The sequence below is a fragment of the Pholis gunnellus genome, assembly GCF_910591455.1.
Source record: "Pholis gunnellus genome assembly, chromosome: 13".
NCBI classification, from domain to species: domain Eukaryota; kingdom Metazoa; phylum Chordata; class Actinopteri; order Perciformes; family Pholidae; genus Pholis; species Pholis gunnellus.
In genome coordinates, this window is record NC_136540.1 from 2,463,372 (window position 1) to 2,486,792 (window position 23,421).

Consider the following 23,421-nt stretch of genomic DNA (forward strand, 5'->3'; position numbering starts at 1 on the left):
ACAAACAGAGACACTTATTTTACTTATTTTACATTAATGTCACATTTGTCCCAAGAAAATGAGCCCTTAAATATTCAAAACATCAACATGAATGTGTTGCTCAAAGCTCTGACTGGCAGTTAACGTGGTGGTGATAAAACAAGCAATCTTTGAATAAAACGTGATATTTGTGTGAAAAGACATTTACCCCCAAACTAAAGCCTCAAATATCTTATTTGTATTCTTGCTCACAGGTCAAACAAACACTTACACATATTATATTGAATTGCACTGTGATGCTGAATCATAAACAGATGAGACCATCAATGGCGTTTTTTAACACTGCGTGTTGGTGCAAGATCTGCAGACAGGTGGCGCTGTTTCACCAGAGCAAACAGCCAAAGCTGTAGGAGTTCCATCAGAAGAACAGAGGCGTACAGAAAATCACTTCCATTACATCCATTGCCTTCAATAAACATGAGGAGAAAAGAATGATTGATAACCACACGTGTTGAACATTATGATAAACAGACTACAAGTCTCATTTGTTTACCACGATCACACTAAAGTACACAATTTTAAATTAGTACGTATTGATGTTTCTGTTTCCACATCGTAAATCAATCGTTCAGGGTTTGACTTTAACAGTGTCCAGGTAAACTCTGTGGCTGTTTATTTAGTTTAATCTGACTGTTGGGGAAGCTGGCGTTTTTATGAAATTCTATTGTTAAATGATTTAGTGCCAAGCAGACTTGAGACAGACTTTAAAAAGATGATGTAGTTGGTTTTAATATTTGTCATTTCACAACATGCTCAGTGCACCGTGAATACAGTAGATCCCACGGGGTCAAATATGTCTTGTATTCAAGTTCACGTCATTTAAAATCTTCAAACTTTTCCTGACGAACGTTCAGGTTTTCTGTAATATTCATATACAAGCGTTTCAAACTCCCGAGAGCGAAGGAGTCGTGTAGCTTCACTGAGTTGCTCTCTCATGAGGAAATATAAAATAGTTCAATTTGGTGCAATAACCTGTTGTATGTATGTATTGTACTGTGGACACTTTGATACTATCACTTTTTATTATGGTTGTATTTTTATATACTTGTGTACGAGGCCTTCTCTCACTCGTTCCGTTGATGTGACGAAGTGTAACCTCGTTACCGAAATGTCACGTACAAACATCCCCTTCACCCTCCTTTACCAAAGAATAAGACCTGATCTTAACTGTAGGCATTCATGCTATTTGATTTAAAAAAAGATATTCCAACTCCTCACTAACTAACCTGAGCATGACAGTTACTGTGTACAATGTAAATGAAAAAGCACTTAGAGACCACTAATTAAAGATTGTATGATTGTTTGAATTGGTAAAGAACCTTTAAATTGTCGCATCTAAAAACTGGCATAAAATGCCAGTTTTTAGAATGCATTGTAAATTATACATTAACAATGTAAAGTTAGCTCCTTGCATCTTATCGTATTTATATCATCTGTGATCTAACTCTGGAAGTAGTTGTCTTTTTAAATATAATTCTGATGGAGCCATGTTTGATATTTAACCGATATTTTCTCTTTTTGTTTGAAGTTCATGGCTGACATGATGCACATCTTAGAGTGTGTGTTTTATTTACAGTGTTTACGTTGGAATGGGTTTCACTCATTTTGTTTTGGGCTTCTATAGATGCGTATGATGAGGTGAAGCCTGATGAACACGCTGGTAGGATGCAGACATTTGAACACTGTCCTGGCTGACTGAGACACATAGACGCTTACTGTTAACACCTCTCCTCCTTCTATGACGAGTCAAATACGTCTCCGTCCCGCTCCATCTTTTAGGTTTGTTCCCCACAAACTTCTGCAACTTTAAGGAGGTTTCTTACTGAAAAGCTGAAGCATGTTTTGGGGATTTCATGTTCCAAAATGCTGTTTCTGTCTTGGATTTAGATTTCTTGTTGTGAGGCACTGACCCTCCAAGGAGGAGAGAAGAGATTAAGGGATGGTTTTGGGATGTGGATTACCTAAAATGGACTCAATAATATGGCTCATTTATTGACGCTCCTGTGGTTTTCGGCTGCCATAGTTCAAGTTAAATCCGTGCACATGATTTGATAGTTTATTTTATATTTCTTTTTTTTTTATAATTGAGTGATTTTCTTCCGTCACCATAATCAGCATTAAATCAACACACGTTCTGTTGATGATTTCATAAAACATGACCTCACATTCTGAGTGTTTCTGAGACGACGTGAAGCCAAGTTATTCCTAAAGTGTGATTGGTGAAGCCTGTAAAGATTTTCATAATTCCCAATTTATTCCTGCATGCTTGTTGTGGAATGTTGAAAAGTTGTGTAATAAATCTGAAAGTAACACATTCTGCTGAAATGTTGTCTTGAAATATTTTTACACGAGGGGCTTATTTGATTGTCTTTTAGTTTTTGTCTCTCACCAAAATATCTTTAAAAAACATTCAATGCAAATCAATTCAGTAGGAAACAGACAGATGTTTGTGATACTCTGACAGTGAAAGGAAGAACACAGTTTTTTAAAGAATAGCAGTTTATTGATAAAATGCTGACATGTCACAATTTATTCATTTGCAGGATTTTGAACATTGACTTTTCATAAATGTTTCCAAAAACAATTGACTTCACTCTAAGAAAGATGATGAACAAACTTTATATCTGAAGGTTACATGTAAGATTATGTCATTTAAAGAAACAGTGATTTTTTTCACAATTTCAGTGAATCGCTCTGATGAAAACAAAACAACTTAAATCCCATGAATAGAATCACCAGAGTCCCACCCGCTATGTTTGATTGCTGCAGTGCAGACACACCTCTACATCTACTGTCTAGAGGTGAATCATTATTTAAACTCCTGTCTACTTGAGCTCACACAACTCAGCAGAGTCTCCAGAAGATGATCGAAGCCAAAATCCAGCATAGAGAGGCTGAGTGAACGTGGTCTGGACTCTGTGGAGGAGAGTCATGGTTTTAGACACGCTGTAGTAAGACAGAGTACCTGCCCTGTGATCCAGATAAACTCCTATTCTGGAGGACTGAGGGCCTGAGACTGAAGTATTAGTATTGTTATGACAGAATTCATAACGACCACTGAAACAATTTAATGACCAAGATTTGTTATTACATCCGAATCCACATTCCTCCCTGGTCCCTGTTCTGCTAATATCCTTGTATGCAACTGAAATCCTAACCATCCCGCTCCACTCCACCTCCCAGTAGCATCGTCCAGTCAGACCCTCTCTACTCAGGACCTGCTGCCATTCAACAAATCTGTCTGGGTGACTCACATATAACTGTCTGCTGCCATTAATGTTGCTTTCCTGTTCCTGTCACACAAGGATAAACGTCTCTGTGCTGTGTTTGGATCCAGTGTGATTTGACTAGAATATTTCATAAACTCAGCTCTGGTTCTGGGCTCTGCTTGAGGCACTAAAACATCGACTTCAGTCACTGCCAGAGAGATCTTTCCCCACTCCTCACTCAGAACAGCCTGCAGTTTATCTCTGGCCTCTGACACCGCCGCTGCCACATCCTTAAATGAGCACAGAGGATGGATATCAACGCTGGGTAGGTCTTCAGACTCACTCAGACGGGACAGTGAGGGGTAGTTGTTCAGGAAATGGAGGTGATCCTCTGTGCGTGAGAGCTGGTCCAGCTCAGCATCTTTCCTCCACAGCTCAGCGATCTCCTGCTGCAGCTTCACCTCAAGCTCTTCAGCTTGACTCACTTGAGTTTTCTGCTGGGATCTGATCTGCTGCTTCACCTCAGAACTTCTTTTCTCAATCAGACGCATCAACTCAGTGAACATCTTCTCACTGTCCCTCACAGCTTCATCGGCCGAAAGATTAAGAGTCCCCACCTTCTGTCGAAGCACCTTGACGTCTTTCTCTCTGTCCTGGACTCTCTGCTGGATCTTTTGCCGACTCGCCCCGAGCTCCGTCTGCCTCTCAGCCCTCTCTGCTGCAGCGGAGACTGTGTCGTGGCCTTTATGATCATCCATTGTGCAGAGATAGCAGATACACTGCTGATCAGTGCGGCAGAAGATCTTCATCACCTCGTCGTGGCGAGAGCAGATGCTCTCCTGGAGCTTTAAAGTGGCTTCAACCAGCTTGTGTTTCTTTAAAGGAGCAACATCGTAGTGAGGCTGGAGGTGTTGCTCACAGTAAGACGCCATACACACCAGGCAGGACTTGAAGGCTTTCAGCTTCATCCCAGAGCAGAAATCACAGGCCACGTCTCCAGGTCCCGCATAGGAACGATCAGATGAAGCAGCTTGAAGTCCTACTTCCTTCAGTTCCTCCACTAACTCTGCTAACACAACATTTTTCATCAGGACAGGCCTCGATGTGAAGCTCTGCCTGCACTGAGGGCAGCTGTGCGTGTTCTTGTTCTTGCTCTCCTCATCCCAGCAGTCTTTAATACAGCTCATGCAGTAGCTGTGCCCACATGGGATGGTCACCGGATCCTTTAGAAGATCCAGACAGATTGAACAGCTCAGTTTTTCTCGATCCCGTCGAATCTCTTGCTGTGCCATTTCTTCTCTCGACGACAGCGAGTGTCTGTAAGTTTCACTCTCTGTTTCCAGATAAAAGCTGTGCTCATTTCCTCAATGTGTGTCCACTGATCTGCAGTGTGTGTGCTTTTCAGCTCTTACAGTTGATCACATGGTGTTTACACCCATCTTTTAACTTGCAGATCTGTGAAAGGGGAGGGAACGACAAATAGACTATATGAGCAGGAGGAAACTCCCCTACAGCAGTAAATAGAGTCGGTGTGAGGGTTATAATGTTGTGCTTCATTCCAGGAAGAGGAGCGGTTTGAGAGTTGCATTGTTTCTTTCTTCTTTCATTGTACTACTATTGATACTACGTCCACTAATACAGAGTACTTATAGGTAAACATTAAAGAATACAAATTATGTTCATTTAGATATGGTATAACTAGAATTAACTACTTTTAGAAACGTTATATGACATTAATTTGGCCAATGCTCAAAAATCCAAATCCATTTATACATTGTGACTCTTTCATTTATTTTGTAGTTTTTTTTAACATAATAAAGAATATTCATCTAATAACACAATTCTTTTTTAAGTTGGACAAAAACAGATTTTCAATAAAAATGTTTGCATACATACAATATATTTCATGCACAGTATGTAATGAAAATGGCAGTAAATATAACGTTTGAATCATATTTAAAGATTTCATTAAATTAATAAAATGTCAATATAGAGCATTTGTTTTTAATGCACTTTTTTAAAGAATAGATGTAAAAGTGCTCATTTACTTGATGTTTATTCACGGATCTGCAGTGAATGAGCTTTTCAGCTCACAGATTGAATCACATGTGTTTTATGAAAGAGGAGGGAACAACAAATATTGGAGCCAAATAGACTCTGAGAGTTTGTCAGAGCAGGAGGAGCGGGTTGTTGCTCCCAAATGCTTCGGATCGTTTGTGGTGACAATTAAAATACGTTTTTGTGCTTTATTCCCTAGAAGTGTCACGATTAGGCTTTGCCTCCTGTGTCTTTGTGTGTGTGTGTGGCTCCGCCCTGGTCTCCTCCCGGCTCCCTCCTGATTACATTCATTCAACTCACCTGCCCAGCTGCCTTCCATCTACTCATCACCCAACAGTATATCTACCCCGGTTCCACATCCACTCGCTGCCAGATCATTGTTGTTTCAACCTCACTGGTAGTTTGAGCTCTCTCAGTCACGCTGTTGCTGTTTATTCAGAGTATCCATGTGTTTTCCGTTGTCCTCATCTTGTCTTTCTGTGCCTACAATTTGGTTCATCCTCCCGGTTCCTCAGTCTGCCTGCCCTTCCTCGTCCTGCCTGGTTTTCACCCTCGCCCTCTCGTCCTTGTATCTCCCCGTTGTTCACTGACAGTTTCCCCTTTGTGACTACCCTGAAGTAAATCCTTTTGTTTTCACTCAAGACTCCTGGTTATGTCTGCTTTTGAGTCCACCACCACACCCCGTGACGAGAAGAGGAACGGTTTGAGAGTTGCAGTGTGTCTTAACTTTACAATGTATCTTTCAGATAACTACAGGATAGGAACCAGTGTTCCCAATGGAATATACTACTATTACTACTAGCCTGTTCAGGTTTTTATGAGCTAGTGAACGTTCCTTACATATACAGGGTTACATTTAAATGTGGGCCTGCCAGTAGTTCCATTTGCTGGCTCCCATACTTGACACCAAGAGAGACACACCAACAATAACAACCCCTGAAAGCAGATAGCTTCATGTTACACTTTTCTTGCTGCAGGCAGTGGATCCCAACCTTTTTCTATCAGTGAATAACTGACTCCTTGACTAAGTGACATAATTCATGGTTATTTCATATTATATTCAATGCATAACAATAATACTAGAGGGCAACTTCTAAAGTTGGTTGAATTTTGATTGGTTATTTGCTGTGAATATTGCATCAGAGATGGGGTTTCCTGTTATTTTTAGCCACTTCAAAAACTATTGTTTTATGTTTCTTTTTTAGGTGGTTAAAGCAGAAAGTTGTATAGACTATGATTAGAATAATAATTGAAGCAGGACCTCCTTTGCCTTAAGAATACCAGAACATAACAATGCTGTCATATTATCTCAGATAGTTGGCTTTCTGCTCCGTTAACAGACTTGTTCTAAATGGAAAAGACCTCAACATGGTAACAATGTAATGCCTGATGTATTTAAGGTGTCTCCTCAGGGTACCCTGAAGGTCTGTGTTACATCTGTTTCACTTGCGTTGAGCTCTTATCTAAAATACTTTGTTAAACGTATGGATACGATTTAAGAACTCATGTTCCAAAATGCTGTTTCTGTCTTGGATTTTGAGTTCTTGCTGTGAGGCACTGACCCTCCAAGGAGGAGAGAAGAGATTAAGGGATGATTTTGGGATGTGGATTACCTGAAATGGACTCAATCATATGGCTCATTTATTGACAATCCTGTGGTTTTCGGCTGCCATAGTTCAAGTTAAATCCGTGCACATGATTTGATTGTTTATTTTATATTTCTTTTTTTTTTATAATTGAGTGATTTTCTTCCGTCACCATAATCAGCATTAAATCAACACACAGTCTGTTGATGATTTCATAAAACATGACCTCACATTCTGAGTGTTTCTGAGACAACGTGAAGCCAAGTTATTCCTAAAGTGTGATTGGTGAAGCCTGTAAAGATTTCCATAATTCCCAATTTATTCTTGCATGCTTGTTGTGGAATGTTGAAAAGTTGTGTAATAAATCTGAAAGTAACACATTCTGCTGAAATGTTGTCTTGAAATATTTTTACACGAGGGGCTTATTTGATTGTCTTTTAGTTTTTGTCTCTCACCAAAATATCTTTAAAAAACGCATTCAATACAAATCAATTCAGTAGGAAACAGACAGATGTTTGTGATACTCTGACAGTGAAAGGAAGAACACAGTTTTTTAAAGAATAGCAGTTTATTGATAAAATGCTGACATGACACAATTTATTTATTTGCAGGATTTTGAACATTGACTTTTCATAAATGTTTCCAAAAACAATTGACTTCACTCTAAGAAAGATGATGAACAAACTTTATATCTGAAGGTTACATGTAAGATTATGTCATTTAAAGAAACAGTGATTTTTTTCACAATTTCAGTGAATTGCTCTGATGAAATCAAAACAACTTAAATCCAATAAAAGAAATCACCAGAGTCCCACCCGCTATGTTTGATTGCTGCAGTGCAGACACACCTCTACATCTACTGTCTAGAGGTGAATCATTCTTTAAACTCCTGTCTACTTGAGCTCACACAACTCAGCAGAGCTTCCAGAAGATGATGGAAGCCAAACTCCAGCATAGAGAGGCTGAGTGAACGTGGTCTGGACTCTGTGGAGGAGAGTCATGGTTTCAGACACGCTGTAGTAAGACAGAGTACCTGCCCTGTGATCCAGATAAACTCCTATTCTGGAGGACTGAGGGCCTGAGACTGAAGTATTATTATTGTTATGTCTGAATATATAACGACCACGGTAACATTCTAATGACCAAGATTTGTTATTATATCCGAATGCACATTCCTCCCTGGTCCCTGTTCTGCTAATATCTTTGTATGCAACTGAAATCCTAACTGTCCCGCTCCACTCCACCTCCCAGTAGCATCGTCCAGTCAGACCCTCTCTACTCAGGACCTGCCACCTTTCAACAAATCTGTCTGGGTGACTCAAATATAACTGTTCTTTTCTCATTAATGTTGCTTTTCTGTTCCTGTCACATAATGACAAACGTCTATGTGCTGTGTTTGGATCCAGTGTGATTTGACTAGAATAGTTCATAAACTCAGCTCTGGTTCTGGGCTCTGCATGAGGCAGTAAAACATCGACTTCAGTCACTGCCAGAGAGATCTTTCCCCACTCCTCACTCAGAACAGCCTGCAGTTTATCTCTGGCCTCCGACACCGCCGCTGCCACATCCTTAAATGAGCACAGAGGATGGATATCAACGCTGGGTAGGTCTTCAGACTCACTCAGACGGGACAGTGAGGGGTAGTTGTTCAGGAAATGGAGGTGATCCTCTGTGCGTGAGAGCTGGTCCAGCTCAGCATCTTTCCTCCGCAGCTCAGCGATCTCCTGCTGCAGCTTCACCTCAAGCTCTTCAGCTTGACTCACTTGAGTTTTCTGCAGGGATCTGATCTGCTGCTTCACCTCAGAACTTCTTTTCTCAATCAGACGCATCAACTCAGTGAACATCTTCTCACTGTCCCTCACAGCTTCATCGGCCGAAAGATTAAGAGTCCCCACCTTCTGTCGAAGCACCTTGACGTCTTTCTCTCTGTCCTGGACTCTCTGCTGGATCTTTTGCCGACTCGCCCCGAGCTCCGTCTGCCTCTCAGCCCTCTCTGCTGCAGCGGTGACTGTGTCGTGGCCTTTATGATCATCCATTGTGCAGAGATAGCAGATACACTGCTGATCAGTGCGGCAGAAGATCTTCATCACCTCGTCGTGGCGAGAGCAGATGCTCTCCTGGAGCTTTAACGTGGCTTCAACCAGCTTGTGCTTCTTTAAAGGAGCAACATCGTAGTGAGGCTGGAGGTGTTGCTCACAGTAAGAGGCCATACACACCAGGCAGGACTTGAAGGCTTTCAGCTTCATCCCAGAGCAGAAATCACAGGCCACGTCTCCAGGTCCCGCATAGGAACGATCAGATGAAGCAGCTTGAAGTCCTACTTCCTTCAGTTCCTCCACTAACTCTGCTAACACGGTACTTTTCATCAGGACAGGCCTCGATGTGAAGCTTCGCCTGCACTGAGGGCAGCTGTGCGTGTTCTTGTTCTTGCTCTCCTCATCCCAGCAGTCTTTAATACAGCTCATGCAGTAGCTGTGCCCACATGGGATGGTCACCGGATCCTTTAGAAGATCCAGACAGATTGAACAGCTCCGTTTTTCTCGATCCCGTCGAATCTCTTGCTGTGCCATTTCTTCTCTCGACGACAGCGAGTGTCTGTAAGTTTCACTCTCTGTTTCCAGATAAAAGCTGTGCTCATTTCCTCAATGTGTGTCCACTGATCTGCAGTGTGTGTGCTTTTCAGCTCTTACAGTTGATCACATGGTGTTTACACCCATCTTTTAACTTGCAGATCTGTGAAAGGGGAGGGAACGACACACACCTGAGCTGAGAAGACTTTGAGCAGGAGGAAACTCCCCTACAGCAGTAAATAGAGTCGGTGTGAGGGTTATCAAGTTGTGCTTCATTCCAGGAAGAGGAGCGGTTTGAGAGTTGCATTGTTTCTTTAGTCGTCAGTTACATTCTTCCTTTTAGATAAATACAGATTTTATAATAGAATACATGCTCTGAGAACCAGTGGAACATGATAATACTACTATTGCTACTACTTTCACTAATGTAGAGTACTAATAAACATTAAATAATACAAATTATGTTCATTTAGATGTGGTATAACTTGAATAAACCACTTTTTAAAAACTTCATATGACATTAATTTGGCCAATGCTCAAAAATCCAAATCCATTTATACATTTTTACATACATGACTCTTTCATCTATCGTCTATTTTTTTTAACATAATAAAGTCCATTCATCTAATAACACAATTCTTTTTTAAGTTGGACAAAAAATTATTTTTAATTCAAAATGTTGCATTTATACAATATATTTCATGCACAGTATGTAATGAAAATGACAGTAAATATAACGTTTGAATCGTATTTAAAGATTTCATTAAATTAATAAAAATGTAAATATAGAGCATTTGTTTTTAATGCACTTTTTTAAAGAATAGATGTAAAAGTGCTCATTTACTTGATGTTTATTCACGGATCTGCAGTGAATGAGCTTTTCAGCTCACAGATTGAATCACATGTGTTTTATGAAAGAGGAGGGAACAACAAATATTGGAGCCAAATAGACTCTGAGAGTTTGTCAGAGCAGGAGGAGCGGATTGTTGCTCCCAAATGCTTCGGATCGTTTGTGGTGACAATTAAAATACGTTTTTGTGCTTTATTCCCTAGAAGTGTCACGATTAGGCTTTGCATCCTGTGTCTTTGTGTGTGTGTGTGGCTCCGCCCTGGTCTCCTCCCGGCTCGCTCCTGATTACATTCATTCAACTCACCTGCCCAGCTGCCTTCCATCTACTCATCACCCAACAGTATATCTACCCCGGTTCCACATCCACTCGCTGCCAGATCATTGTTGTTTCAACCTCACTGGTAGTTTGAGCTCTCTCAGTCACGCTGTTGCTGTTTATTCAGAGTATCCATGTGTTTTCCGTTGTCCTCATCTTGTCTTTCTGTGCCTACAATTTGGTTCATCCTCCCGGTTCCTCAGTCTGCCTGCCCTTCCTCGTCCTGCCTGGTTTTCACCCTCGCCCTCTCGTCCTTGTATCTCCCCGTTGTTCACTGACAGTTTCCCCTTTGTGTCTACCCTGAAGTAAATCCTTTTGTTTTCACTCAAGACTCCTGGTTATGTCTGCTTTTGAGTCCACCACCACACCCCGTGACGAGAAGAGGAACGGTTTGAGAGTTGCAGTGTGTCTTAACTTTACAATGTATCTTTCAGATAACTACAGGATAGGAACCAGTGTTCCCAATGGAATATACTACTATTACTACTAGCCTGTTCAGGTTTTTATGAGCTAGTGAACGTTCCTTACATATACAGGGTTACATTTAAATGTGGGCCTGCCAGTAGTTCCATTTGCTGTCTCCCATACTTGACACCAAGAGAGACACACCAACAATAACAACCCCTGAAAGCAGATAGCTTCATGTTACACTTTTCTTGCTGCAGGCAGTGGATCCCAACCTTTTTCTATCAGTGAATAACTGACTCCTTGACTAAGTGACATAATTCATGGTTATTTCATATTATATTCAATGCATAACAATAATACTAGAGGGCAACTTCTAAAGTTGGTTGAATTTTGATTGGTTATTTGCTGTGAATATTGCATCAGAGATGGGGTTTCCTGTTATTTTTAGCCACTTCAAAAACTATTGTTTTATGTTTCTTTTTTAGGTGGTTAAAGCAGAAAGTTGTATAGACTATGATTAGAATAATAATTGAAGCAGGACCTCCTTTGCCTTAAGAATACCAGAACATAACAATTCTGTAATAAAATCTCAGATAGTTGGCTTTCTGCTCCGTTAACAGACTTGTTCTAAATGGAAAAGACCTCAACATGGTAACAATGTAATGCCTGATGTATTTAAGGTGTCTCCTCAGGGTACCCTGAAGGTCTGTGTTACATCTGTTTCACTTGCGTTGAGCTCTTATCTAAAATACTTTGCTAAACGTATGGATACGATTCAAGAACTCATGTTCCAAAATGCTGTTTCTGTCTTGGATTTTGATTTCTTGTTGTGAGGCACTGACCCTCCAAGGAGGAGAGAAGAGATTAAGGGATGATTTTGGGATGTGGATTACCTAAAATGGACTCAATAATATGGCTCATTTATTGACGCTCCTGTGGTTTTCGGCTGTCGTAGTTCAAGATAAATCCGTGCACATGATTTGTTAGTATATTTTATGGTTCTTTTTCTTTATAATTGAGTGATTTTCTTCCGTCACCATAATCAGCATTAAATCAACACACGGTCTGTTGATGATTTCATAAAACATGACCTCACATTCTGAGTGTTTCTGAGACAACGGGAAGCCAAGTTATTCCTAAAGTGTGATTGGTGAAGCCTGTAAAGATTTCCATAATTCCCAATTTATTCTTGCATGCTTGTTGTGGAATGTTGAAAAGTTGTGTAATAAATCTGAAAGTAACACATTCTGCTGAAATGTTGTCTTGAAATATTTTCACACGAGGGGCTTATTTGATTGTCTTTTAGTTTCTGTCTCTTACCAAAATATCTTTAAAAAACGCATTCAATGCAAATCAATTCAGTAGGAAACAGACAGATGTTTGTGATACTCTGACAGTGAAAGGAAGAACACAGTTTTTTAAAGAATAGCAGTTTATTGATAAAATGCTGACATGTCACAATTTATTTATTTGCAGGATTTTGAACATTGACTTTTCATAAATGTTTCCAAAAACAATTGACTTCACTCTAAGAAAGATGATGAACAAACTTTATATCTGAAGGTTACATGTAAGATTATGTCATTTAAAGAAACAGTGATTTTTTTCACAATTTCAGTGAATCGCTCTGATGAAAACAAAACAACTTAAATCCCATGAAAAGAAATCACCAGAGTCCCACCCGCTATGTTTGATTGCTGCAGTGCAGACACACCTCTACATCTACAGTCTAGAGGTAAATCATTCTTTAAACTCCTGTCTACTTGAGCTCACACAACTCAGCAGAGCCTCCAGAAGATAATGGAAGCCGAAATCCAGCATAGAGAGGCTGAGTGAACGTGGTCTGGACTCTGTGGAGGAGAGTCATGGTTTCAGACACGCTGTAGTAAGACAGAGTACCTGCCCTGTGATCCAGATAAACTCCTATTCTGGAGGACTGAGGACCTGAGACTGAAGTATTAGTATTGTTATGTCTGAATTCATAACGACCACTGATACAATTTAATGACCAAGATTTGTCATTACATCCGAATCCACATTCCACTCTGGTCCCTGTTCTGCTAATATCTTTATATGCAACTGAAATCCTAACTGTCCCGCTCCACTCCACCTCCCAGTAGCAGCGTCCAGTCAGACCCTCTCTACTCAGGACCTGCCACCATTCAACAAATCTGTCTGGGTGACTCAAATATAACTGTTCTTTTCTCATTAATGTTGCTTTTCTGTTCCTGTCACATAATGACAAACGTCTATGTGTTGTGTTTGGATCCAGTGTGATTTGACTAGAATAGTTCATAAACTCAGCTCTGGTTCTGGGCTCTGCTTGAGGCACTAAAACATCGACTTCAGTCACTGCCAGAGAGATCTTTCCCCACTCCTCACTCAGAACAGCCTGCAGTTTATCTCTGGCCTCTGACACCGCTGCTGCCACATCCTTAAATGAGCATAGAGGATGGATATCAACGCTGGGTAGGTCTTCAGACTCACTCAGACGGGACAGTGAGGGGTAGTTGTTCAGGAAATGGAGGTGATCCTCTGTGCGAGAGAGCTGGTCCAGCTCAGCATCTTTCCTCCACAGCTCAGCGATCTCCTGCTGCAGCTTCACCTCAAGCTCTTCAGCTTGACTCACTTGAGTTTTCTGCTGGGATCTGATCTGCTGCTTCACCTCAGAACTTCTTTTCTCAATCAGACGACTCAACTCAGTGAAGATCTTCTCACTGTCCCTCACAGCATCATCGGCCGAAAGATTAAGAGTCCCCACCTTCTGTCGAAGCACCTTGACATCTTTCTCTCTGTCCTGGACTCTCTGCTGGATCTTTTGCCGACTCGCCCCGAGCTCCGTCTGCCTCTCAGCCCTCTCTGCTGCAGCGGAGACTGTGTCGTGGCCTTTATGATCATCCATGGAGCAGAGATAGCAGATACACTGCTGATCAGTGCGGCAGAAGATCTTCATCACCTCGTCGTGGCGAGAGCAGATGCTCTCCTGGAGCTTTAAAGTGGCTTCAACCAGCTTGTGTTTCTTTAAAGGAGCAACATCGTAGTGAGGCTGGAGGTGTTGCTCACAGTAAGAGGCCATACACATCAGGCAGGACTTGAAGGCTTTCAGCTTCATCCCAGAGCAGAAATCACAGGCCACGTCTCCAGGTCCCGCATAGGAACGATCAGATGAAGCAGCTTGAAGTCCTACTTCCTTCAGTTCCTCCACTAACTCTGCTAACACGGTATTTTTCACCAGGACAGGCCTCGATGTGAAGCTTCGCCTGCACTGAGGGCAGCTGTGCGTGTTCTTGTTCTTGCTCTCCTCATCCCAGCAGTCTTTAATACAGCTCATGCAGTAGCTGTGCCCACATGGGATGGTCACCGGATCCTTTAGAAGATCCAGACAGATTGAACAGCTCAGTTTTTCTCGATCCCGTCGAATCTCTTGCTGTGCCATTTCTTCTCTCGACGACAGCGAGTGTCTGTAAGTTTCACTCTCTGTTTCCAGATAAAAGCTGTGCTCATTTCCTCAATGTGTGTCCACTGATCTGCAGTGTGTGTGCTTTTCAGCTCTTACAGTTGATCACATGGTGTTTACACCCATCTTTTAACTTGCAGATCTGTGAAAGGGGAGGGAACGACAAATAGACTAGCATGAGCAGGAGGAACCTCCCCTACAGCAGTAAATAGAGTCGGTGTGAGGGTTATCAAGTTGTGCTTCATTCCAGGAAGAGGAGCGGTTTGAGAGTTGCATTGTTTCTTTAGTCGTCAGTTACATTCTTCCTTTTAGATAAATATAGATTTTATAATAGAATACATGCTCTGAGAAGCAGTGGAACATGATACTACTACTATTGCTACTTCCACTATTACAATGTAGAGTACTAATAGGTAAACATTAAATAACACAAATTATGTTCATTTAGATATGGTATAACTAGAATTAACTACTTTTAGAAACGTTATATGACATTAATTTGGCCAATGCTCAAAAATCCAAATCCATTTATACATTGTTACATACATGACTCTTTCATTTATTTTTTATTTTTTTTAACATAATAAAGTCCATTCATCTAATAACACAATTCTGTTTTAAGTTGGACAAAAACAGATTTTTATTCAACATTTTTTATATATACAATATATTACATGCACAGTATGTAATGAAAATGGCAGTAAATATAACAGAATTATATTTAAAATGTTGTTAAATTAATAAAATGTCAACATAGAGCATTTGTTTTTAATGCACTTTTTTAAAGAATAGATGTAAAAGTGCTCATTTACTTGATGTTTATTCACGGATCTGCAATGAATGAGCTTTTCAGCTCACAAATGTAATCACATGTGTTTTATGAAAGAGGAGGGAACAACAAATATTGGAGCCAAATAGACTCTGAGAGTTTGTCATTTGTTTTCCATAATTCCCAATTTATTCCTGCATGCTTGTTGTGGAATGTTCAAAAGTTGTGTAATAAATCTGAAAGTAACACATTCTGCTGAAATGTTGTCTTGAAATATTTTTGTTTGCAAAAGAGTCACAATTTTACACGAGGGGCTTATTTGATTGTCTTTTAGTTTTTGTCTCTCACCAAAATATCTTTAAAAAACGCATTCAATGCAAATCAATTCAGTAGGAAACAGACAGATGTTTGTGATACTCTGACAGTGAAAGGAAGAACACAGTTTTTTAAAGAATAGCAGTTTATTGATAAAATGCTGACATGTCACAATTTATTTATATGCAGGATTTTGAACATTGACTTTTCATAAATGTTTCCAAAAACAATTGTTAACATGAAAAGAGACATTTGACTCCAATAAAGACGATTAGCAAACTATATTTCTGAGGGTTACATGTAAGATTATATCAGAACATTTTTATGTTAATTTTCTCTGCATACATTTAAAGAAGTAATGTGATTATTTTATATCAGTACAGTTGCAGCACACAGACGGCAGCATGTAGAGTACTAAAAAGGTAACGTTCAATTATACAACTTATGTTCATGAAGATATGGTACAACTTAAAATAACAGTTTTTATGTTTTATATTACATTCATTTGGCAGATGCTCAAAAAATTTAAATTTAAATGAATTAATTTAGATTTCTACATACATTACTCGTGATTATTATATTTTCTATACATATAAGACCATTTAAATGAAAAACAAATTCTATTCACTAAATTTTAAGTTGAACAAAAAATAATCAGCAGACATTTTGCATATGCAATAATTTCAATGCACAGAATATAATGAAAAAAGGTTTAGTGGATTTAACATAAGAATCAAAGATCAAACTTGTCATTTCCTGTGAAGCTACAAACATTTTTTTTTTATAATTTCAGTAAATTGCTCTGATGAAAACAAAAGAACTTAAATCCCATGAAAAGAAATCACCAGAGTCCCACCCGCTATGTTTGATTGCTGCAGTGCAGACACACCTCTACATCTACTGTCTAGAGGTGAATCATTATTTAAACTCCTGTCTACTTGAGCTCACACAACTCAGCAGAGCCTCCAGAAGATACTTGAAGCCAAAATCCAGCATAGAGAGGCTGAGTGAACGTGGTCTGGACTCTGTGGAGGAGAGTCATGGTTTTAGACACGCTGTAGTAAGACAGAGTACCTGCCCTGTGATCCACATAAACTCCTATTCTGGAGGACTGAGGGCCTGAGACTGAAGTATTAGTATTGTTATGTCTGAATATATAACGACCACGGTAACATTCTAATGACCAAGATTTGTTATTATATCCGAATCCACATTCCTTCCTGGTCCCTGTTCTGCTAATATCTTTATATGCAACTGAAATAATAACTCTCTTGCTCCACTCCACCTCCCAGTAGCAGCGTCCAGTCAGACCCTCTCTGCTCAGGACCTGCCACAACTCAACAAATCTGTCTGGGTGACTCAAATATAACTGTTCTAATGCCATTAATGTTGCTTTTCTGTTCCTGTCACACAAGGATAAACATTTATGTGCTGTGTTTGGATCCAGTGTGATTTGACTAGAATAGTTCATAAACTCAGCTCTGGTTCTGGGCTCTGCTTGAGGCAGTAAAACATCGACTTCAGTCACTGCCAGAGAGATCTTTCCCCACTCCTCACTCAGAACAGCCTGCAGTTTATCTCTGGCCTCCGACACCGCCGCTGCCACATCCTTAAATGAGCACAGAGGATGGATACCAACGCTGGGTAGGTCTTCAGACTCACTCAGACGGGACAGTGAGGGGTAGTTGTTCAGGAAATGGAGGTGATCCTCTGTGCGAGAGAGCTGGTCCAGCTCAGCATCTTTCCTCCACAGCTCAGCGATCTCCTGCTGCAGCTTCACCTCAAGCTCTTCAGCTTGACTCACTTGAGTTTTCTGCTGGGATCTGATCTGCTGCTTCACCTCAGAACTTCTTTTCTCAATCAGACGACTCAACTCAGTGAAGATCTTCTCACTGTCCCTCACAGCATCATCGGCCGAAAGATTAAGAGTCCCCACCTTCTGTCGAAGCACCTTGACGTCTTTCTCTCTGTCCTGGACTCTCTGCTGGATCTTTTGCCGACTCGCCCCGAGCTCCGTCTGCCTCTCAGCCCTCTCTGCTGCAGCGGAGACTGTGTCGTGGCCTTTATGATCATCCATGGAGCAGAGATAACAGATACACTGCTGATCAGTGCGGCAGAAGATCTTCATCACCTCGTCATGGCGAGAGCAGATGCTCTCCTGGAGATTTAAAGTGGCTTCAACCAGTTTGTGTTTCTTTAAAGGAGCAACATCGTAGTGAGGCTGGAGGTGTTGCTCACAGTAAGACGCCATACACATCAGGCAGGACTTGAAGGCTTTCAGCTTCATCCCAGAGCAGAAATCACAGGCCACGTCTCCAGGTCCCGCATAGGAACGATCAGATGAAGCAGCTTGAAGTCCTACTTCCTTCAGTTCCTCCACTAACTCTGCTAACACGGTATTTTTCACCAGGACAGGCCTCGATGTGAAGCTTCGCCTGCACTGAGGGCAGCTGTGCGTGTTCTTGTTCTTGCTCTCCTCATCCCAGCAGTATTTAATACAGCTCATGCAGTAGCTGTGCCCACATGGGATGGTCACCGGATCCTTTAGAAGATCCAGACAGATTGAACAGCTCCGTTTTTCTCGATCCTGTCGAATCTCTTGCTGTGCCATTTCTTCTCTCGACGACAGCGAGTGTCTGTAAGTTTCACTCTCTGTTTATAAAAGCTGTGCTCATTTCCTCAATGTGTGTCCACTGATCTGCAGTGTGTGGGCTTTTCAGCTCTTACAGTTGATCACATGGTGTTTACACCCATCTTTTAACTTGCAGATCTGTGAAAGGGGAGGGAACGACAAATAGACTATATGAGCAGGAGGAACCTCCCCTACAGCAGTAAATAGTTGGTGTGAGGGTTATAATGTTGTGCCTCATTCCAGGAAGAGGGGCGGTTTGAGAGTTGCATTGTTTCTTTATTCGTCAGTTACATTCTTTCTTTTAGATAACTACAGATTTTATAATAGAATACTCTCTTAGAACCAATGTTCCCAATGGAACATGATAATACTATTTGCTACTACTTCCACTAATACAATATATATATAATATACAATATAAAAACTTTTGATGACATTAATTTGGCCGATGCTCAAAAATCCAAATCCATTTCTACATTTTTACATACATGACTTTCATTTATTTAAAAATATTTTTTAAATAATAAATCCGTTTCATCTAATAACACAATTCTGTTCTAAGTTTGACAAAAATAGATTTTTAATTCAAAATGTATACATTGCATATACGCAATATATTACAATCACAAGTATGTAATGAAATGGCAGTAAATATACCAACAACACAAAATAGTCTATTTAAATAAATACATATATATATATATATATTATTCAACACACAGGAATGAATTAAATTACACAAATCAGTAGAATTTCAGCCTTAAACTCTATATAGGTCATATGACATTATGCTGTGTGAATCATTTAATTAATATTCAATGAATCACTTGTCGGAACTCCTTTTGATACAATCTCCTCATTCGTCTTGAAAATAAACCAGTTATACGGTGTATTTCAGTGGTTTCCCTTCTGTATAGATACAAGACAACCATATCTTTAGTTATTTATTTCTATCTAGTTGTACTACAGAGAAACACGTAACATGCGGGCGTGTATTTCAAACGTAAATCAAAAGATATAACATCAATCCTTTTGTTGTTGTTGCAGATAGTCACTCCGGATGTCGTCTCTATGCCCGGAAGAAGAATTCGGTGGTGCAACATGTATTTTCTTCCGCCACCGCTCGGAAACACTCATTTCCTATGAGACCAAAAAACATCATGTCACATCTCAACATGTCGTGATAGCCGTTCATATTTGCATCTAGCTAAATAAAAAAAGAAATATGACGGTGACTTTAAATAAACTTCACATCCCGTATGTTTTGTTTTTTATGTTTTATCATTCTGATGTTTTGAAGTACTCGGCTGTGACCGCACAAGGTAAGGGATTGACAGCAGCTTTTTTTTTTAAGCTAGCAAAATACTGCAAACTGGCCGTTACCGCTAACTAACGGCTAACTTGTTATCGTACTGCTAATTGTATTTTTATGCTAAGAAGCTAGTTCCTTGTCTCACTGATGTGTTCACGATTTAACAAGATATCAAACGAACCCTGTCCATCAAACTAGTGGATATTATCATACATTATTAGAGTTGTTGTAACGTTAATTACACTCCTAATCAAACGTTTATAGTCACACTAACGTTACACTTTTTATTATCTGGATTTTAGCATGAACTAGCTGAAAAGCTAGTGATGCTCTCTTTAGGAAATCGTATGACTTGACCTTATTGGGCAGGACTAGCAAGAGCTAATTCGACCTTTACTTCATGTTCACCTCTTTAAAACATCACTATTATCTTCATGAAGAAAGTATCTTTGTGTGTGTATAAGATTGCATTAGTTTGAGCTAGGTGTACCTTATTAACTGGCAACTTGACCTCCTACAGCCGGACTGAATTGCCATTTCATATCATCTCCATCTGTCACTGAACACGTCAGAGATGTGGGTTGTGATTTAGAGGTCTGGAAACCTTCCTTTACTCAGTCATCTTCATGGGACATAACTTACGGCAAACAAATTAGAGCCTGTTCTTATAAATAAGAAATCATCTTTAGAAAAACATTTTTAAAAAGTGCATCTTTAGCAAAAGGAAAACAAGAGGGATAGCCTCAGAGAAATGTCTTCTCTACTGAATCTGGTCAATTATTGCTTCTTTTTTTCCTCAGAAAATGACGATTCCCTGGAGCTCATGCTGACAGAGGACGCAGTGTCCGATATGGAAAACAGCCCCAAATTTGTGGAGTTAGAAGACCTGGACTCTCTGCCGAAGAGGCAGTTCAAGACGGCTGAGATGGCAGATGCTGTGATGGGAACCGAAGCCCCCATCGACCCGTCTGACATCGAGTCCCTGTTCCCCAAAAATGTGAAAGACTACCAGTCAGGCTTCTCCCCGCCTTGCGATGAGAACAGTGCCCAGTGTGATTCACCTGCTCTGGCTGCTAAAGGAGCGTCGATGGAGGACATGAGCGACGACTCATCGCAGCAGGTAACTCACTACGAGCACTACAACATGAATGGGAGTTGTTGTATTTTCTTTTCTTTATAGATATATTTCTAATTTAGTTGACATCTGATAATTAATTACCTGTTAATCCTGCCCTCACCCCCCCAAAAAAACATAAAAAAACAACCCCAAAACAGAAAGTAATAAGCTTAAATCATGCAGAACGACTTCCTTAAGCTTTGTCTGGGTTTAGATTAGAGCTGAAACAATTCGTCAATCAATTAGTTAAGCAACAGGAAATGCATCTGCTCTGCTATATTGATAATCAATGAATAATTTCCGTATTTATTTGAAGCCGCAACACCAATAGAAATAAGTCCGTTGTAGTTTAGATGTTATACATTTGGTGTCATTCTGAAGCCTGATTTGGACTTCTCTCTGGATGTTTACCCCCAGATCACTCTCGACATAGTGCACGCCGACATCCTGCCATCCGAGGAGCAGAACGCCACAGAGGCCGCCAAGACGTACAAGGTGACCTGCGATAAGAGGAACATCACAGGAATTGACGATTTCACTGTGCAGGTCCTCAACGCTTCACAGGTATTCATGCTGCCATCAGCACTGCCGACATCTGAACGCATTTCCTGAATTTGTTCGTACGTTTAACGTAAGACGACTTAGAGCTTAACACGTGTTATCATGTTTAGTGAACCCTTAAACATGTTATTCATTTAGCTTCATTATTATAGACCAAAGACTGTAGGTGGTAAGCTAATAATGGACAGTTTTACTTCATACCAGGCTTATGGGTTCATCAACGGAAACCTGTTAATAAGTGTTTGATCTGCTTTTGACAAAACACACAAACTGCTTAACAGGCAACTAGCTTCAGAGGTAATCGTAAGTATTTGTCAAGCGCTATATTAATGCTAACAAACCAGAGCTTGCAGACTCATTTGCAAATAAAATGTGAACAAGACAGAAAAGGGATCCATGTTCTGGGAAAGCTGCTTTAAGAATAAACACAGTCGTATTTAAGAATCCATCCCTCAGTCTGCGTCTTTGTTCCTCTTTTCTCTCAGGACCTGATGGACTTCCTGAACGCTAACGGCACAGAGTGCTCCATAGTGCTGTTCTTCACCGCCTGGTGCCAGTTCTCAGCCAGCCTGGCACCTCACTTCAACGCCCTGCCCCGAGTCTTTCCCAGCATGCACTTCCTGGCACTGGATGCCTCGCAGCACAGCAGGTGAACGGTCGTGACTTCTGGTATTAATGTGTGTCAACGTGATCTTTTAGTATCTTTTGTCGTCTGTTGTTCGGGTGACATTAGCTTGTGTCTGGTAGAAATATCGCTCACTAGCTAAACTAGCTAATTCTTCACTAACTTTTCACAGAGTCTCAACCAAAACTGACCATTTTAATGTTTATTAAGATCATTTTTAATTATTTAAATCAATTATTCTCTATGTTAGACCAGATCAGCAACTGAATTTCTAAAAGAGAGCCGTGTGTTGTCCGTCTCCATCTTCCACCAGCCTCTCCACGAGGTTCGGGACCGTGGCAGTGCCCAACATCCTGCTGTTCCAGGGGGCCAAACCCATGGCTCGCTTCAACCACACCGACAGAACGCTGGAGACGCTCACCTCCTTCATCGGCAACCAGACAGGTACAAACTGAGTGGAAGACGTCCGTAATAATGCAGTTTTTAGGTTTCAGCATAGACTAGACTGTGTATAAGAAGTGGACGTAGTCACCTCGACGTCACCCATTGGTCCGTGGACGGCTGCTTTAGTCTCGAGGACTCGAGTTCGGCATTTTGGCCGTTCCCATCTTGGCTTTTTTGCTACTATCTGACTCTAAATGAACCATAATTTACTAAATGAACATCCTGCTGTAATGAAGAAGACTTGAAACTAATGATTGAGACCATAAACTCATGTTTACAATGTTTACTGAGGTAATAAATCAAGAGAGAAGTAGTCATTTTCTCATAGACTTCTATAAAATCTGACTTCTTTTAACAACCAGAGGAGTTGCAAATTTTAAGACACTTCTGCTTTGGAGAACAGTCTGGATCATAAAAACATATACAGGTTAATATCAGGGATATAGATTTGTATATACAGTATCAGATCTTAGGTATACGAGTAGTTTGTCATGTTTTTCTCCACCTGCACTGTTCATGTGTTTCAGGGTTTGAAGTCGAACTCGACCAAAACGTGACTGAGACCGACCGCCTCGGCCCCCTCCTCAGCGTCCCGGTGAAGAGCATCGACTGGCTGCTGGTCTTCTCCATCCTCTTCATCACAGGCTTCACTACGTACGCCATCCTGCGGACAGACAGCATCCGCTGGCTCATACCGGGACAGGAGCACGAGCACCAGGACTGAAAACACAGCCAGACCTCAAGACACTGGACGTAAACGATTATTTGAAGAACAATTTCATTTTGTTAATTAAAATTAACAGTTGCTAATTTGCATTTAAATTTCAAGTGTGTGATGAACGAAATAAATGTGTGTGAGCCATGGGGATTCATATTAAAGAATGTAGTGATTTCTAACTGTTGTCTTTCAGGTCTTGTGTGTTTGTGTATAGTTCTCGTCTCTGCTTTTTATTAGATATTCTCTTTCAGCCATAGCCTTTCAGGGCAAAGTGCAAAAAGCTGCAACTTTACTATAAGGAGCAGGTAAGGAGCAGGGTCACATGAAGTAAAAGCTGCAGTGGAGTGTCATCCACTAATGTTATTAAATAAAGTTATCCACCTTTTTAAACTAATTTAGATGATGTACTTCAAATATATAAATACATACTTAAAG

The 23,421-nt window shown here is 40.5% G+C and overlaps 4 protein-coding genes across 4 annotated transcripts; 1 reads left to right on the plus strand and 3 right to left on the minus strand.

Moving 5' to 3' along the window:
- Window positions 1-2,543: 2,543 nt before the first annotated feature.
- LOC306705247 (E3 ubiquitin/ISG15 ligase TRIM25-like) lies at window positions 2,544-4,609 on the minus strand. The gene is made up of 2 exons (XM_079171954.1): window positions 3,294-4,609; window positions 2,544-2,955 (listed from the first exon to the last, which is right to left on the minus strand). The coding sequence occupies exons 1-2, from the start codon at window positions 4,538-4,540 to the stop codon at window positions 2,865-2,867; spliced, it is 1,338 nt and encodes a 445-aa protein (XP_079028080.1). The 5' UTR covers window positions 4,541-4,609; the 3' UTR covers window positions 2,544-2,864.
- Window positions 4,610-7,477: 2,868 nt separating this feature from the next.
- LOC306705154 (uncharacterized protein) lies at window positions 7,478-14,532 on the minus strand. The gene is made up of 3 exons (XM_079171856.1): window positions 12,798-14,532; window positions 9,654-9,689; window positions 7,478-9,503 (listed from the first exon to the last, which is right to left on the minus strand). The coding sequence occupies exons 1-3, from the start codon at window positions 14,470-14,472 to the stop codon at window positions 7,786-7,788; spliced, it is 3,429 nt and encodes a 1,142-aa protein (XP_079027982.1). The 5' UTR covers window positions 14,473-14,532; the 3' UTR covers window positions 7,478-7,785.
- A 1,181-nt stretch (window positions 14,533-15,713) lies between these two features.
- Window positions 15,714-18,251, minus strand: LOC306705246 (tripartite motif-containing protein 16-like). The gene has a single exon (XM_079171953.1). The coding sequence runs from the start codon at window positions 18,186-18,188 to the stop codon at window positions 16,512-16,514; it is 1,677 nt and encodes a 558-aa protein (XP_079028079.1). The 5' UTR covers window positions 18,189-18,251; the 3' UTR covers window positions 15,714-16,511.
- A 1,105-nt stretch (window positions 18,252-19,356) lies between these two features.
- On the plus strand, window positions 19,357-23,130 carry txndc15 (thioredoxin domain containing 15). Its single transcript, XM_079171799.1, has 6 exons — window positions 19,357-19,531; window positions 20,322-20,641; window positions 21,056-21,202; window positions 21,685-21,848; window positions 22,138-22,268; window positions 22,796-23,130. The coding sequence occupies exons 1-6, from the start codon at window positions 19,435-19,437 to the stop codon at window positions 22,990-22,992; spliced, it is 1,056 nt and encodes a 351-aa protein (XP_079027925.1). The 5' UTR covers window positions 19,357-19,434; the 3' UTR covers window positions 22,993-23,130.
- The last annotated feature ends 291 nt before the right edge of the window (window positions 23,131-23,421 follow it).

Coding starts and splice junctions, on each gene's coding strand:
- txndc15 (XM_079171799.1), top strand. CDS start 19,435: ATGACGGTGACTTTAAATAAACTTCACATCCCGTATGTTTTGTTTTTT. Junction 19,532..20,321: donor CTCGGCTGTGACCGCACAAG/GTAAGGGATTGA, acceptor TTTTTTCCTCAG/AAAATGACGATTCCCTGGAG. Junction 21,849..22,137: donor GATGCCTCGCAGCACAGCAG/GTGAACGGTCGT, acceptor ATCTTCCACCAG/CCTCTCCACGAGGTTCGGGA.
- LOC306705154 (XM_079171856.1), bottom strand. CDS start 14,472: ATGGCACAGCAAGAGATTCGACGGGATCGAGAAAAACTGAGCTGTTCA. Junction 9,690..12,797: donor TGAGTTGTGTGAGCTCAAGT/AGACAGGAGTTT, acceptor TTACTGCTGTAG/GGGAGTTTCCTCCTGCTCAA. Junction 9,504..9,653: donor TCAAAGTCTTCTCAGCTCAG/GTGTGTGTCGTT, acceptor ATCTGGAAACAG/AGAGTGAAACTTACAGACAC.
- LOC306705247 (XM_079171954.1), bottom strand. CDS start 4,540: ATGGCACAGCAAGAGATTCGACGGGATCGAGAAAAACTGAGCTGTTCA. Junction 2,956..3,293: donor ATGGCAGCAGACAGTTATAT/GTGAGTCACCCA, acceptor TCTCCTCCACAG/AGTCCAGACCACGTTCACTC.
- LOC306705246 (XM_079171953.1), bottom strand. CDS start 18,188: ATGGCACAGCAAGAGATTCGACAGGATCGAGAAAAACGGAGCTGTTCA.